Raw genomic sequence first — 18,489 nt, forward strand, 5'->3', positions numbered from 1 at the left:
GCATTTTGTAGTCCTACTGCAAAAAAATAAGGTTAGGACAGCACAGAAATATTTGATAAACGAACAACATCTTTACCAACAATCTACTTGAACATTACAAGTTCTACCGTACTGTCCTGTGCGACTGAATTTTAAAATATTCTCAAAAAGTTGCCCCACCCCCACCCACTCTCCTTAAAACACAGGTAGTAATAACGTTCCTACGATGCAGTTTGGTTCCATTAGCCATGTACACTTAAATATATAACAATCATAATGTTTTCTTAGAAAAATTGCCAAAACGTCATTTTGAAATAATTTTGCCCCTGGGACAATGAGCCATAAGAAAGGTGCTTTTGAGCATTTTGTCACGTGCATTGCTTGCAGGTTCGTATTTTTTTCTGAAAGATATTCACTTGCCCAAAAGACGGTCAGTCATTGATAAAGAAATATTGTTTTTGCAATGCACATGTCAAAATGCTCATAAACACCTTTCTAATAGCTCACTGTCACGGGGAAATTTCAAAATGACTTTTTGGCATTTTTTGTCTTAGAAAACATAAGAATTGTAATATATTTATGTGCATATGGCTCATGGATCCATACTGTATCCTAGGTTCGCTACTGCCATATGTATTTAAAAATGAAATGCCATTTGTAAAGAAATAAAAAAGCAAAACTACCAGAAACTACGTTCCACCTTTGTTATGTAAACTTTCGGCACTGACTTACTGCAAATGCATCAAAATGAAGATATGTAATAGTACTTTGAAAGTGGTGAGATTTTAAAGGCATTGAACTTTCAGGAACTGTGGTCCCTTTTTTGCAATTTTTCCCGCAGTTTACTATATATAATCAGTAAACTAACAATTATTTTGTAAAGTAATATGCAGGTTTTATAAGTTGTTCAGTTTTAATGTAAAACAATCCTTTTTTTCCATAATTTGTTGTTATTTGAAGGGTTTTTTTTCTCTCAAAATGTGAGGCTAACTGTTAATTTCATGCTTTCTTCGTGACTAGAAGTAAAATGCATAATTAATTTATACAATATAAAAATTAAGTCTCAGAAATATCATAATATTTGTCAAACCTGGAAATGTACGTGCAAATAAGGAGTTTTATCTTTAAGTCCTAGTAAATTCTGATTATAGCAAGTGTAATCTTTATTTAGATCCCAGTTTGGAGACTGAAAATATAACAATCCTATATAATCCAGTAATACAAAGTAACAATAAGTAGAAACATATGCACTTACATCATATCGCAAACTTCCTCAGCATCTTCGTATGTGAACGAATCAGCACAGATATTTGCCCATGACTGATTATAGAATACTTCGACAATGCCCTCGTACCAGGAGGATCCGCCGGAAAGTTTCCACTCTGAGCAGGTCCCTATCATGCATGACAAAGTAGATTTAAAGCATTATTATCAACAGAACCAATTCAGCTTGTTACTTTAAGGAATATTCAGATTTAAGTAGAGGTCAATTCATGTACGTAGTTCACCAGGTTGCCGTTATAATGATCAATAACTCCATATTAATTAACTTATATCTTCTTCACCTTCTAATGTTAAAGTATAACTCTAGATTAATTAGCTTATATCTTCTCCCCTAATGTTAAAGTATAACTCCATATCATAAACATATATCTTCTCCCCTTCAAATGTTTTAAAAGTACAATTCCATGTTAAGTTACTTATATCTTCTCCCAGTATAACTCCATGTTAATTAACTTATATCTTCTTCCCTTCTAATGTTGAAGTATAACTCTAGATTGATTAACTTATTTTTTTCCCTTTCTAATGTTTAGGTAGGTGACAAGGTACAGTTACCTGCCACTTGTTACCCCAACTATCCGAGGGAAAAGATGTGTCATATTTCATGATAAATTTGTTTGAAAATAAATATCCTGTGCTGAAAGTAACCAAATTTTATAAAACTGATGTGAAATGAAGGGAAAGGGGAAAGGAATTGCTGAAAAATCATGATTTCTTATGCAAATGACTATCTGCGGATTGGTACAAAAAGTAGTCTTGGCCGCTTCACTCTGGTTAAATGCATAACATTATTCATTCTGACAGACGTGAGGAGAAAAGAAGCAGGTCAACATATCACTTCAAAGTGATTCTTGTGTTTCTCTCAGATAGATTTCTTAAGAGAAGATATTTGCTTTTTCTTTAGAACACTGTGTCAAAGCATTGCATTCATGTATTTGTATATATGTAACTCTATTAAGTGTACTTTGGGGCTAATAAAACTCCAGACTAAATAACTTATATCATCTCCCCTTCAAATGTTTAAGTATAACTCAAGACTAAATAACTTATATCTTCTCCCCTTCAAATGTTTAAGTATAACTCCAGACTAATTAACTTATATCTTCTCCCCTTCTAATGTTAAAGTATACACTTATATATTATCCCCTTCAAATGTAAAGGTGTGTCTAGATTAATTAACTTATATCTTCTTCCTTTCTTACGTTAAAGTAAAACTCTGACTTAATGAAGTTGTATCTTTTCCCCTTCTAATGTTAAGTATAACTCTAGATTAATCAACATATTTCCACCTTCAGCAGTTTAAGTATAACTCCACATTAATTAACTTATATCTAACCTTCAAATGCTAAAGTATAACTCTACATTAATTAATTTATATCTTCTTTCCTTCGAAAATATACATGTATAAGGAAATTAACGATGTTTACAATCCACTTGAAAAAAATAACATGCACGTTCTCATTACTTTGATGTTATTTTGTATTTATAAATAAAATTGTCAAGAAAAGCTTTCGGTGTTTTTATCACTCATTTGTTAATATGTGGTTAATAAATCATTGGTTTAAAAGAAAAAGTTTTATTGCATATTTTTCAGTGAATTGTCGAAATATTAGAGTGAAATGTATCTGGTATTTTTACAGTGACGACATTATAAAACGAGAGTAAATTTAAGCCCTCTACAGACGGTAGGTTTTTGTTGTACAACACTAATTATCTCAAAGATGTACAATTTTGAAATTGTACATTTTTCACATACAGACAGTATTCCATTCCCATATAAATCACAGAGATTTACCTAGTAAATATAGTGCATCAGGTACTGAAAAGAATGTAACCATTAATAATAAAAAATAATATTCACCTTTTTATGTCCCATGAATTTAATTACGCATGACACAAATGAGCCATGCCATGAGAAAACCAACATAGTTGCTTTGCGACCAGCATGGATGCAGACCAGCCTGTGCATCCGCGCAGTCTGGTCAGGATCAGTGATGTTTGTTTTCATAGTCAATTGCAATTAGAGAAACCGTAAGCGAACAGCATGGACCAGACTGCGCGGATGCTGGTCGGAAACGCACTATGTTGGTTTTCTCATGGCGCGGCTCAAATCATTTAACTTTTCAGTGTCATCCTTTTTCCATTATGCATTAGAAGCCATTTTATATTCAGATTTGTGTTTATTTTTTGGGCAATTGTTTCTGGAATTTCATTCACTTGCCTCTTATCAACTAATTATTTACCAATTTGTTGCTTGTCAACGTGGGTGGTACGTAAGGCAAAACTTACGAAATAGAACATGTCCTAATCTGTAAGTCAAGACTTAAGATTTACGAAATCAAAGAATAGCATCATACACACGATAATATTTGGCTGTACATCTTGAATTTAATTGGTGTTATACAACAAAAACCTACCGTCTGTAGAGGGCTTAACAAAACATGAAATAAAAAGAAAATTTGTTTGTTTTGCATGTTTCACTCATGAACATCAGTCTCGTGAAAATATTGCATCTGTTGGCATTCGTGAAGGATATTCCATCTTACACTGAAACCAACAAGTATCCTCTAAGATAAGATAAGATTTTTTCGTTAATATATATGTCGCGGTAATCAAAAATATCACAGGTAGTTAATTACCACAAAGGTCACGTAGTTGTTTGATACAAATATTATTACATAAAAGGAAATCAAACTAGTTAATAAGTTTAGAGAGAGATATATAACACAGGATAACCCATTTATTTCCAATGGGGTCAATATATATGGTTTTTGATTGTTCAAAATATGTAATTACGGTGATTTATTTCAACATCTGCAAGTTCAGGTTGTTAGCACATGGCAATCCACGATACCGTTTCGTGTGTCTATGTTGCCTATAAAGAGTTTTACATATAGCATGTAATAACATAATCTTATGCGCAAAGGACGGTCTCATTTGAGATTTATAGGTACCTTTCACTATTGAAAATATTGTTGTATTTTAGGAAAGGTTGTATCAAAATAAGGTTCCAGTTATACGTGCACCTGTTTCGACGGCTATGCTTAACATATCTCGTTCGTAACCAATTTTGATCAAAATATATTCCCATATCAATGTTGAATACTTCCTGATGGCACTTGATAAGGTATTCGTATGATGTTAATAGTGATTGTTTAGTTATTTGTTTATACATTCCTTGAGGCCAAAATATGCTGACCTGTCCTAACTGGTTATATCTCTTTATCAGTTAAGTGACAGATGACCATGAAATAGCAATGTGGATATAAATTTTGAAATGTTATTAAAATAAAATACTGGAAGAAAGGTAATAAACAGGGTAGGGGGAACTTAAGCACGAGGTGAACAAAAAAGTGTCCTTGTGAAACTTGATGGTCTCTTAGTTAATTTGGAAACACGTATTTAAAATGTAATGTTTCAATTTTGAAATCTTGAAGGGCGTCCGACCTTGTTTTTTCCTTTATTACTCAGTATAACACCACTTAAGTCTTAATTTGAAAATGTTTAAGAATGTCGAGTAAAATTTTCTGAAATGTCATGTTAATTTCCGTGTAGTTTCATTGCAAATACTCATGCATGCAAAAAAGTCATACCAAATTATAACTGGATTTTAGCGGCAAGAATTTATAAAGATATGAAATTATGTAATTTAATTAACAGATCAAGATATATGTAATTTAATTAACAGATCAAGATATACGTACTTGAATTAACTGATCAATACACATGTAATTTAATTAACAAGTTATGAAATTTGCAATCAATACATATGTGTAATTTAATTCACAAGTAACTAAATCTGAAATTAATACATATGCGTAATTCGACTAACAAGAAATCAAATATGTATTCAGGATATATGTTATTTAATTAACAGGCAATTACCTTCGCTTGCTTCTAGGGCTGAAACAAAAAGATTCATAAATATCCCTCCATACACAGTTAAAATCATCGTGTCATGTAAACACTCTTTACAATCCAGGCACAAACTTGAATGTGTTATGATAGTTATCTATTTGCTTTCCTATATAACAGTTTCCGAGTTTTCGAAGAAATTAACTATAATTAAAACGTATCCTGTTTTGAAAACTTCCAGATGACATAGCATAGTATATGAAATAAGCTACCCTTTATTGTTATTGAAATATAACAAACATGTTTTTTAAGACTGAAGTACGTTACATTAGTTTATTACTTCTTTCTAAATTGTAACAAATATTCTTTCTGACGGCAAATATGTCAATCGTGACGTATCGTATTGTTTGGTTCTGGTGTTGTTGTTGTTTTTTTAAATCACCTCTTGGATAAAATATTTGCTGGAACACGAACAAAATGCAAAATGCTACACAGTATCCATTCCATAAAATACCTGAATGAAAATAAAAATCCATAGAATTTATCATTTTAGTTTAAACAGATGTTCCTTGTTAAATTGACAAAATGTACAGAGTTTAAATGTGCGGTCCAATCAATTAATATTTTGTGCAAGGTTATACAAAAGTTAACACAAGAAAGCTTTCTAACGTGAAGCAGTTGGGATTAGAACCAGAAAAATAATGCAATAAGAATTAGAATTACCCCCATCCATGTGTTACTCTTATCAACGGAGTTCGTTTGGTGACGGTGCTACTCATATTCAGCTTTAATTGATTAATTAGTTAATTAACACAAAATTGCAACACAATGAGTTAAACTCATTCAAAGCTGTCAAATAAATGCGTACACTGATACGGTAGTTTTCAGGTATACGGAATTAGAAATTTTAGTTGCCATACTGGGATCTGAAAAACAAAGAAACAACAATTCCAGATACCCATGCTCTTTAACTTCACCCCCCCCCCCCCCCCCCCCGTCCCATCCCAAACTCATCAGTATTAACATGATAAGTAAAGAAACGCTGATCAATGATGACTTTTGTTAATGTTGTTTTGACAGCATGTTTCTTGGATTATAGGGAAAGCACGAAACGCCTAGATATTTTTGGTGTCTGAAGATGAATACATAATCATAAAAGATTCTGAAGAGACCTCCTTGTGTTAATTCTCGATTCTCCCTGCCATCTCAGATACAAAGTATTTACAAATTGCATGCTCATTTTCTTTTGATCATCCCAATTTAAACCGAATTACATATACAATTTGGCCTGTATATTGAAACTACATCCTTTCGGAAGTTGACAATGACATCTTCTACTTAATGTACCACAAAAGGTCAGGCTAAATATAATATCATCTTGATCTTCATACCTCATCAAATACAATATTTACAACATGTTTAATAAAAGCAAACTAAATGCTTAGAACAGAAAGGACAATAAGGACTTAATTCATTAAAACCATTCTAATACGATGTCCTTAAAACAATATTTGTGGATGACTATATATTGAGAAATAGTATGTAAAGCTAATAAATAAATTGTTGTGAGACACGTTATTATGACAGACTCCGATCACAACAAAACACCCACGCGTTAACAGAATGTTTACGCCTATCTATATTTGATATTGATCTAATATATTAGCATGCGGGGACAAAGCTCAACTTGTACAAAAATATGACTTCAGCAGCGGTCGATCGACAACTTAAAATATACTTATCCATCAGGAAATTATATTAATTTTACTCTGTGATTACAAAATTGGTCTGACTATAGAATATAATTTACACAAAGAGGAAGTAACTATAACAATGTAGTTTCTAGTCAAGTAGGTTTGGCCGAGTAGCCAAAAACCTATAACTGAAGGGAAAACAATTGTATATATATGTATGTTTATTTCCGTATAAGACAAAAATTTCTTTCACCTAGTGAACACCAAATAAGCACAACTAGCCACGAATGAAAATGTAACATTTCAAACAAACACATTTTACTACATTTTTTCAACAGTTCTAAATTTTACCTATATTGTAGTTCCGTAGTAAAAAAAAAATATATGATATAAAACTGTATTACCAAATACACTATTCGCTGTTGTAAATATATGTTTCAGATGAGGTACATACTGCGTATGCAGTATATATATTATAATTATGCTGAAAATATATTGTAAATATACCGCAGATGCATCGTATACTGCAAACTTGTTTTTCCAGCACTTCAGCTTATTTTATAATTTGTTTCAATTATTTTGATTATGGTAGAAATATACTGCTATAGTATTAAATATCTTTATGAGTAGACTTGCAACATGATTGCAAGTGTAATGATTTTGTTCCTTTCTTTTTTAAGTAAATGTAAGCATTATGGCAGGAGCTTTTTGCAGTATATCATCTACATAGTTCATGCATAAAGGTTCTGTGTGCATTAACAATAACTTTAATTCCATGCATTTTGATAACACCTTGATGTTAAATACTATAATTCTAAAGGAAATTCATCAGAACGCTTTTTCTTGCACACTGACGTAAAATAAAATTATTACTTGTTTGCTCAGCTAGATTTATGTTCTTGTCCAAGAAGATATATTGTTAACATTTGGTTTAACCAGTTTGCAGGAAATATACTTTTTCTACAAAATAATGATATTTATTTTTCTGTAAAATTCAATTGGTCTTCAGATGCACCTCCCCAGTCAAAGAACGCTATTTGAGCCACGCCATGAGAAAACCAACATAATGGCTTTGCGACCAGCATGGATCCAGACCAGCCTGCGCTTCCGCGCAGTCTGGTCAGGATCCATGCTGTTCGCTAACAGTTTCTGTGATTGCAATAGGCTTTGAAAGCGAACAGCATGGATCCTGACCAGACTGCGCGAATGCGCAGGCTGGTCTGGATCCATGCTGGTCGCAAAGCCATTATGTTGGTTTTCTCATGGCGCGGCTCATTTCTTTTTTAAAATCTGTAAAATTACCTTTGGATTCTTAGCAGTGTTTTGATACGTAGGCATTTAGATTTAAAAGTGTATGGACACTTTTTGCAAAAGTCTACAATTCAACAACTTGCAATTCAACAACTTGCTCTGTAAGTTCCGCACTATCCGTTAACACTAAATTGAGCATTTTGTTTCCTCGTGTAGGTTCTACACCTAATTGAGAAAGTAAATTATCTTGAATAGTCTCAATAAACGTTTGCATCTAGCATGCTCTTTCCTTCCAATAAGAACAAGTCCGTATCTCTAGGTTAAAAACTGCAAATATTTTCAAACCTAGCATTATTAACAGTGTGACAATTTGACAATTGTTCTTCAAATTTGAAAACTTCCATTTTTTTGCGGTCTATACAGACAAGAAATAACAATGGATCCAGTATCACTTGCAGAAATTTACACACAAAAAATCATTTCAAAGTTAACGATGAAATGAAAAAGCAAGTATATTTAATATCAAAACTTCATAGTAATATATAGAGTTCCTAACATAGATTTTGGAGCAGGCAGAAATTTTAATGCTAGGAATGGGCTGTTTATTTTCTTTACTGAACAGTGTTTGTCTATTTTCACTCCAAACAGTTTCTTACTAAAAACATTTTTTTTTAATTTGACATTATTGGCATGACATAGAGTATATAAACGAGTAATGAACAGAAATTAATCTGGCAAGATGTATTATCTTGTGTATGTTCTTTTTTCAGTAAGATTGTTTCTATGTATGTTTGTTTGCGTGCTTTTCCAATTACTTTGTATATGCTGTTGTTTACTTCTTCAAAATATGTGTGTATGTATTTTGGAAATGTTTGAATATTCTAGACTCACCTATTTCGACGCACATAACAGGCAACATACCTGCGCTTTTTTATTCAGTAACATACATGACTCTGTATACATGTGTAACTACCTTTTATACATTGAAGCCTACCATCAACATCTTATTCTAAACAGTTGACAGTCAGAAATCAAAAGTAAATAACAACTAGTGTGGTCGGCCATATTTTTTCTCACACAAATATTTCAACGCATCTTACATGATGCTTGTTACGAAGCATTTGATTGGCCTATATAGTTGTGCAATCACTGTAAGTAATGTGCTACACCATACCTGTCCTGAATGCTGCAATAAAACCTGAAACAAATGTAGTTGCAAGAAGATAATCAATATTTAGGCTGAGTGATAAATAAATTTGAAAACTTTGAAACATTCATGAACAGAAGTGGACAAGAACATAAATAATCACTCTGCTTTATTTAATATATACTGTCTGATGTTTTTTGTTTCATTCTTCCGGGCTGCAGTGTTTACAGAGGAATTTGTCACCTCGTCTAACAACATTTATTTCGGTAAAAAACTTTAAATGGACCCCGTGTTCGCAGCCTACTTGATCACACATAACAAACTTTACAAATATAAGGGATTTGCTCTTCCTGTCTGCATTTGGATTGAATTTGTTACAGACGCAGTACTTTTTGTCCTCCTCCTCATCATCTGATACAGCAGGAGACGGCATTTTGCTTTCTCAGAGGTGGTCTTAGTGGTTCGCTTTGTATGATTCAACCCAGATGGGCCAGGGAGAGGGGCTTGTGCTGATTTTCTGCGTGGGTTTACTGCCTGTTAGTGTTCCATGATTTTATCTATGTTAACTTCCTCAGTAATTGCTTGCCCACTAACACTTGTAGATACAAGTCTCCTCTTTTTTTGTCGTTTGTTTTGGTCCTTACTGTCCACAATGTTCAAGTTTGTATCTATATGACAATTTATTTAAAATTCTCTCATCAGGACCGAAGCATCAGACATCCATTGGTTGGATCACATGACTAGTGTGTGCAGGCAGAACAAATGAAATAATATGCCGATTCCTAGCCCATTCAGATTAATATTCACATGTGACCTGTGTCAGACCTGGAAGATCGGCAATACGTTCAGGCAAGTATTTCATCAAGTGTGTTTCCATGTATTGCTGGAAGACCTCACTATTGCTCCAGACAGACTCTGGGACAGTACTATTAGTACCAGCAGTCTTGCCTTCAAGAAGCTTCTGTCTCATTCGTGTGCCAGGAAAGCCAAAGAAATGTCGTACTTGGTATCCTTACGCATTCCCACAACCAAAGACTGTCACTGTGATCCGAGAATTGGATGTAATGCTTAGTGGCTTTGTTCCACTTCCAGCAATTACTGGTAGTGGCTTATGGGTTGTTGAGAGACCCCTCAAAAATGGTAACTGAGGTAACTTCTCTGTATTCACCCTTTCGTTATAACCAATCACTAAGTTTGAACCCCTTAAAGACCCTTAAGTTCTCGTATTTTGGTCTTGATTTAATCATATTAGATATATTGGCTCAGTTGAGCTTGATGTTAACTCGATCTGTTTTATATGATTTCTATAATTTACCTAAATCGTGGTTGAATGATAAATCATGTTATAAGATAAAACGCCTAAGAAAATACAGGAACTTAGTTGTCTTTATTCTATCATTGTTAAGAAATGACGCTTTTGATATTTTACATGGGAGTCACTTGGTATTATTTTATTATTTATGATAAATTTAAGGTTCAATCTGATAAATTGATGTGATTTTTCTAATATTCACGTATATAATGTATTGATGAACAATACAGTTATGGTGCTACTGGTTCGCTATTTCTGTTTATTTTTATGTCCGTTGAATGGGCACTGGAAATACGTTTACATGACATTTTGATGCTTTGTGCACTTTATATGTTATCTTCATTATAACATAATAATAATCATCATCATCATCATCATCACCATCATCATCATCATCACCATCATCATCAGCAGCAGCAGCAGCTACTACTATTATGATATAGTTATCATACCACTCGAATGATTCAAAATTGTATGGAAATCAAGGGAGATAATTAGATATCCTTCTTCCAGATTTTATTTATTGTTTAAGTCCCGTATTGTGGTCATAAAAATGTCAACTGTGTTGTTTTATTGTCTAGACCTTAGAGATCATGGAGTGTATCCAATGTTACAGTGAATGAAATAGCCAAAGGTTGTACTAGGGGACTCATTTCGCTCATTATCTCTCAAGGACAAAGTCACCAAACAGAACAGACTGAAAATGAATACGGAACAATGAAATTGCTCTGCACAGTCATCGCACATGAGATTGTTCTTTGCTTGTACATTTGGTTGTACATTTCCATGTACACTTTAGTGTTGTTGGAGTTGAAATACTGTTTAACAAGTCGAGTACTCGGACCATCAGCAATACCTGGACTGATATATTCTTTTATTTGCTTTTTGGTTATAAATTTTGAATTCACGATGTTTTTGTTTGTCTAAATAAAACGTAATAATTGTTTTGAAGTTTGAAATTAAAAAAAAAAATGTTTCCGTTGAGATATTTACACGTAACTAGCAAATGTATTGAGTTCATAAAATAGGAATGTAAATCTGTGATTTCAGAAGAGGCAACAGGGTCTTCTTTTACATGAAACATACTGTTAACATTTCTACTGAACAACACACATTCTGGTTTGTAGCTTGCAGTTTATTTGCGATGTGCAGTTGCTTGAAAGAAAACAAAACAGTACATACATTTTATTATTCGACTTGTAATGACCTATCTTTATGTATTTTACCTGACACGTCACATGTAGAAAGATCAAGTTGACTTAAAATGTATAGTTTTGCAAGAAACAGACGGTTCATTACTACACCGGAATAATTTACATATTAGACAAATACAGCTAAGGTCATAACAAAGTGGATCTATATTTGGCGTCCTCGAGTTGGTACGATTTTGTTGGGGTTTTTTTGGATGCAGGACTGGAAAAATCTATTCTCGAAATTTTAAAAATCGGAAGTGGTTGCAAATAAAACATAAAGACAATGGCCCATTCTGTTCATTAATGAATCACTACGTCAGTTTTAAGTAAATTTACCTAGTTACAATTGTTTAAAAGTCCCATATGGTTAATTACCGGGGTGACTTTGTCATCGGTATCAAGTCAATTCTACCTTTTCCTGACTAGCATGTAGGCTTCCAAAAATGATAAGGACGCTAAACATAGATCCAGTTTGGTATGGCCTACTAGTAATTAGAAATGATATCATGAAAACACTGAAAAATGATCTCCATGTAATTTGTTTTCTATAAATTCATCAACTTTTAACAATTGTCTATGAACTCATCAACTTTAATTATGTTATTACGGATGAAAGGTCGGACTTATTTGCAACAAACGCAATAACAAATACATAAAAAACGGTTTTCATCTCCCAAAACACTACGAATTTTCCATCAAAGTCTTCTCTTCACTTATATGTTTCCAATTACTTAAATGATCATATTCATTTACATCATTTTTAGTATCTAACTTTTCTCTTATGCGCCCCATGCGGTCATAAACGTTATTACATACAATACATTCCCTAAAATTTTCATCTTGATCAGTGTTTTCTACGAAATCAATGAGATCATTTTGTCTGTCTTTGCGTGACACGTCAGTTAAACATCTTCTTAACGTTCTGTCTGTTTCAGTAGCGCTATAGTTAGTCTTGCGTTGTGGTTCGGACAATCTCCTTTCAACATCTTCCAATGGTTTGTCAGGTATGATCTTTATACCCAGTCTTTTCAAATGTTCTGGTTTTAAACAATGAAGACAAACATGCTCTTCGAAAATATCTTTCGGCCTAGATGGAAAATTTCCATCAATTATATTCGTATCTTCATAGTCTTTGTCCTCTGCAGAAGAACTGTGTCCTTCTAAAACAGTGGGAATGAAACATTCAAAATTACCGCCTGTAGCTCCGATAACGCTTCGGGCGGGAGTTGAAAAGTTACATTCTACTGCATGACTTTCCTCCGATTCAAAGAACTTGTCATTCTCCGCTTCCTTTCCCTGCTCTTTAACAGTGTTTAATGATTCCTCATTAACACTTGTTTCTTTTTTAGTATCTATAATGTACTCATAGGACTCTGAAATTTCATTTTCACCATCACGAGAATCGCGAAAACTTTTATCACGGATGTTATCTGATTCCTGTGCAAGGTTTCCATTTGCGTCTTTCGTTTCACTTTTACGTTTACATTCAGCTGTGTTCTGCAAGTTGTGCCGTATAGGGTCATCATATGTGGTCTTGTATTCATCTGCGGGATCAGCCTTACATTTATCTGTTATCATGTCGGAGGGTGTGCTATATTCATCTAAAGTTATTACAGCTGTATTTGATACATCTCGACCGTGTTCTATAGTGTGATATGTGTTGCCCGATGAGTCATTTCCGCGTTCGGGTAGGCTTGGTTTATAAAAAGTGGTACCACTATCTAGTTCTATCTCTGAGATAATGGCATATTCTTCATCATGTTTTGGCATCTGTCGATCGTATGTCCTGTTACACATTGAACTATTATGGAATGGATCTCTCTTGTTGCTCTTTTTACTGCAATAGAAAAAATGTATATCTTTATACGAGATGTGCCTTGGATAAAAGCGAAATTGGACATTTCATTTTTATCATTAACGCTTGTTTATTCACTTTGTAAGCATAATATTTGACTTATATATTGATACAGGAAGTCACAGTATGAAATAATGGTTGTTCCTTCGCGATCCATCGAAATTAGATAACTATGTATTATTTTGTCCGTACTGGCGCCCAAACTATTAAAACTAAACAGACCTTTCTCCGCAGTACATATCACGCTTTTCTAAATGTTTAAATAAAACCTGGATGAATTGTAATTCTATGTGCATCTTATTATATAAATATGACAGCTTTAGCACTACATTGGGTTATAAATACTTCTTTATTTCATAAGTTGAGCCGCGCCATGAGAAAACCAACATAGTGGCTTTGCGACCAGCATGGATCCAGACCAGTCTGTGTATCCGCGCAGTCTAGTCAGGATCCATGCTGTTCGCTACCGGTTTCTCTAATTGCAATAGGCTTTGAAAGCTAACAGCATGGATCCTGACCAGACTGCGCGGATGCGCAGGCTTGTCTGGATCCATGCTGGTCGCAATCGCACTATGTAGGTAGGTATTTTGCATTTGAATGTACAGCGAAACTGTCGGACGTTTCACAGTTGAACTTCTTTTCATATGTCCGAGTCAGTTTAATTATTACTGTATACTTCCAGGCAAAAAAAAATCCTGGATACACGGCTTAATCTTACGTCGTATGTTACATCATATTGATAGTAATATTTTCATCGAGTCTGTAGCAAGTGGCTTTTTTCAGTACTTTGTGCAATTTCACTTCTGATTTCTTTGTCTATGTTGTTTTGGATTTTTTTTATCGCTGTCTGTTAATATATAGACCTTACATACCCATAAGTTTGGTGTTAGTTATTCTTGCTTCTTTACAATCTGCTTTACAAAACTTTACATTTTTGTGGGGGAAAAATAGGGTCGATCTTGTCACCTGAACCGCACACTTTCAAAACCGCACCTTATCCAAAAATAAACCTTACTTTTATGACAGAAGTGTTTACCTGCATTTACAAACACAAACTGCTAGGACAACAAAACCTAGTACAGTACCAAAAACAGCAAATGTTGGGGTAAGAATGTGGCTGACATCATCTGTAAAATATAAACATATGCTTTGTTAATCAAACAAAGTTACTCGGCCATTAGAAATAAGCTTTTTATATAAAGTAGATATTCTCAGTCTGCAGTATTTTTGATAAGTAACATTTTCTAGCTTGCTATATTTATTGAAAACAGATCGAAAAGAATGAAAGACGAGGCCGAGAAGACACTACTTCTGTATTTTGTAGCATTTATAATGATAATATTTATTTATTTATTTTGTTGGGTTTATTTTGTTGCCGCGCCGACACAATTATAGGCCATATGGCGACTTTCCAGCTTTGATGGTGGAGGAAGACCCCAGCTGGATGACTTGCTCACATCAAGAATTCAACGCCCCGTGTGAGGCTCGAACCGACATCGATGAGGGTCAAGTGATTTTAAGTCAGCGACCATAATCACTCGGCCACGGGGGCCCCTTTAATGATAACAACAACAAACATGATATTGAAGCAACTCGTTAACAAATTTTAGGCGAACATTCTTTTCTCCCAAAAATCCATAAAATGTAGATACTGTAAAAGTGGCCAGTAGTACAAACTTATTGACATGATACTTTTGCAAGGTATCCAAATAAATAACCGAAAAAAAATGCAGAATCCTAGTAGTAAATCGTTGCAACCCTTTTGAAATAAAGGAGAAAATCAACATTCTTCTTGCCTCTTAACCAATGTCTTACACTTATTTTCATATTTTTCAGTGTCATATGTATATTCTATGCAAAACTTGAGGGTAATAAAGATGTTAAAAAATCTGACCCTCAACTGTTGGCGAACAGTTTTAAGACTACCGTGGGTCATAAATGCATTAGTTCAATGTCATATAGTTAACTAATGTACCATAAAGGTTACGCGTTCGAAATCTTGCGAAGTACGTTGTGATAAATGTACATGATCATCTTTGCAGCCTGCAGAAGACATTGACACACCTATATGCTTTATCCGCAAATGGACGCCTTGATGAGTCACATATAATTTTATTATATTACTTAAACAACTAACTGGAGCAGAACTACAATTGTATAACTTGATAAGAGTTCCCGTTGAAGACGCTAACCATGGTATCATTACTATTTTATAGAAACTATCTAGCACCGAACTACAACAGTATAAACGAGGGCATAGTTACTAGAAAGTAGAAGTAAAACATTGTTTAGAGCAGAACTACAATTGTAAAACTAGTTAAGAATGAATTGCTATTAAATATACTAAAACAGAGTTATTATTGTAAGATCTATTTAGAGCAAACCTGTAATTATAGAAACTGTTATGGGCAGGCTTAAAATTACTGTTGTTAATAATAAATGACATTGAAACTATTGCAAAAACTGAGTAAGACAGTTCCATATTTTACTGTAATCGAGACAGATTTACTATTGTACAATAATTTGAGCCAAAACAACCATTATTGAATCTATTAATAACATACTATTAGTTACTATTAATGATTTATTTAAGACAGGATTACTTCGGCAGAAACTACTGAAGACAGTGTTACTAATGTTGAAGTTATTTTATCTAATGATATGTCTTGTATGAATTATTATAATATAGAAAGTAAATGAAGAAGAATTATATTGTAGAAAGTATTTATATCACAGATATTATTGTGAAACTGACTCAACTGCAGATACTAATTTAGGCAGAGTTACACATAATGAAATTTCTAACAACCCCTCGATAGTTTGGAAATGTCTTTAACAAAATCAAATTTACATGTATGAAAATTCATAGACGCTAAGAAATACATTTTGTCAACAACATATTAATATCTGATAAAACTAAATAATACAATGATAACCTTTCATTCATATTAGTACTTCTGCCCATTCCAAAAAGTCACAAAAAATACACATGTATGTTTTGCTTTTTTGAAACGAGCAAATACATATTATAAGGCACATATAATGAATGTTACTGACACATTGTAGAACATACCAATCTAAATTTAAATGCAAACGTATGATTTATATAGGCATGTGGCCCCAAATTTTGGAAAAGTAAAGATTTCACAAGATTAACCTTTAAACTACAAAACTATGTCATTTTTAGTATAAACACATTTCTATTATTGACATAAAATGAGTTCTAAGTACTATAGGTACAGGTATTTCGTGTTAAAATGACGAATTCTGCCATTTTAGACTCAAAATTCACTCATTAGCAACCCTTGCTTTGATTAACATTTATATTAGCTATTTGAGGTGTCATTTCCATTTAGTATTTTCCTAACCAGAGAAATCAAAGCAATGGTTGCTAATAAAAGAATACTAGTATTGGAAAAAAGAAGGATAATTTTTACTGGTATGTTTTGCGCGTAAAAACAGTCCAAATTCTACGTACCCCTTTGTTTGCAAGATATTGCATTGAATTGTAGAAATTCACGCATTTGTAAATTCTAGATATTTATTTTTGTGACATTTTAAAATTTGTTTGCGATTATTAAATAAATAAAATAATATCAAAGCTTACTCTATTTTGCCGAAATTATAATAATTATATAATTACCTAAATGTGTGAGAAATATCCTAAATGTACTAACTCTGCATTAATTAAGACAATGTCCATATATCGAAAGTGTGTTAAAACTTTCGTTTAGTATACTATTCTAGAAACACATTAAAGAGATCAATAAGGGCATAGTTGTAGAAACTAAACAACACAGAGTTGTACAGAGTTAAAGAACAAGCTGTTGGAGAAACCAATATGGACAGAGTTAGTATAGTAGAAACTAAACAAGACAGAGTTGTACAGAGTTAAAGAACAAGTTGTTGGAGAAACCAATATGGACAGAGTTAGTATAGTAGAAACTAAACAAGGCGGAGTTATTATATTGGAAGGCTACTGTTGTAGAAACTAAACAAGGCAGGTTTTCTGTTGTAGAAACTAAATCGGGAAAGGCTGATATTAAAAAGATACTAAACAAGGCAGAGTTACTATTGTAGAAAATAATCAGGACAGAGCTACTATTGTAGAAACTAAGGTAGAAAGAATTACTATAGCAGAAAATAATTAAGACAGGGTTACTTTGTAGATACTAAATAAGGCATAAAAACTTATCAAGGCAGTTAGTATTGTATAGAAACGTATTAAGGAAGAGTTACTGTTTGCATTGTTGTCGGCGCTTCCGAGGGATCTATTTTCCAGATTATATTTACTTCACAACAGCGGGTGTTAAGTGCTGTGTGGCGGCCGTAAAAAAGTCGCCCCGACTTCATCTCAGTGTTGTTATATTTTCTGGTCCTTCGGGATCATTGATTTCAACTCATTTGATACTACTTAAGCCGGTGCTAGAGGGCGTGGGCAGTGTTGCATTTTCCATTACTGCTCATGAACAGACTCAATCAAACCGAGTCTGCAATTTTCACTGTTTGCATTGTTGTCGGCGCTTCCGAGGGGTCTATTTTCCAGATCATATTTACTATTACAGAATCTAAATAAAATTAAGACGCGGTTACTATTGTAAAAGTAGCTTATTTAAAACAGGTTGACTATAAGAACAAAGTACTTATAATAAGAAATAATTACCACCCTTCATTAATGTTGTTGTTGGAGATAATGTTGTTGCTGAAAAAAAGCAATATATTTCATTTCATATATACATTCCTGTTGAATGTTCTTATTTAACCTGCATCAGTATGTTAAGGCTAGAAACGAACAAGTACACAATGAATAAAATTTATTATTCCACAGAAGTAAAGAAATGAAATTGTATTGGTGTACTTAAACGTTTAAATTAAGAGTATAGGTCATATCAAAATAATTTTCCAGACAAGGCGTACTAATA

At 33.3% G+C, this 18,489-nt stretch overlaps 2 protein-coding genes across 2 annotated transcripts in view; both read right to left on the minus strand.

Moving 5' to 3' along the window:
* LOC123559434 (uncharacterized) overlaps nt 1-5,684 on the minus strand; it is a 30,143-nt gene extending 24,459 nt beyond the window's left edge. The window contains exons 1-2 of the mRNA XM_053552683.1: nt 5,146-5,684; nt 1,235-1,373 (exon numbers count right to left, since the gene is read on the minus strand). Coding sequence (XP_053408658.1) covers nt 1,235-1,373; nt 5,146-5,212 — 206 coding nt within the window. The 5' untranslated portion in view covers nt 5,213-5,684. The remainder of the gene's footprint in view (nt 1-1,234; nt 1,374-5,145) is intronic.
* Nucleotides 5,685-11,689: 6,005 nt separating this feature from the next.
* LOC128559867 (uncharacterized) lies at nt 11,690-18,266 on the minus strand. Its single transcript, XM_053552684.1, has 3 exons — nt 18,231-18,266; nt 14,604-14,694; nt 11,690-13,549 (listed from the first exon to the last, which is right to left on the minus strand). Exons 1-3 carry the CDS (start codon nt 18,238-18,240, stop codon nt 12,394-12,396), a joined length of 1,257 nt encoding a protein of 418 aa, XP_053408659.1. The 5' UTR covers nt 18,241-18,266; the 3' UTR covers nt 11,690-12,393.
* Nucleotides 18,267-18,489: the final 223 nt, after the last annotated feature.

The sequence above is a fragment of the Mercenaria mercenaria genome, chromosome 10, assembly GCF_021730395.1.
Source record: "Mercenaria mercenaria strain notata chromosome 10, MADL_Memer_1, whole genome shotgun sequence".
NCBI classification, from domain to species: Eukaryota; Metazoa; Mollusca; class Bivalvia; order Venerida; family Veneridae; genus Mercenaria; species Mercenaria mercenaria.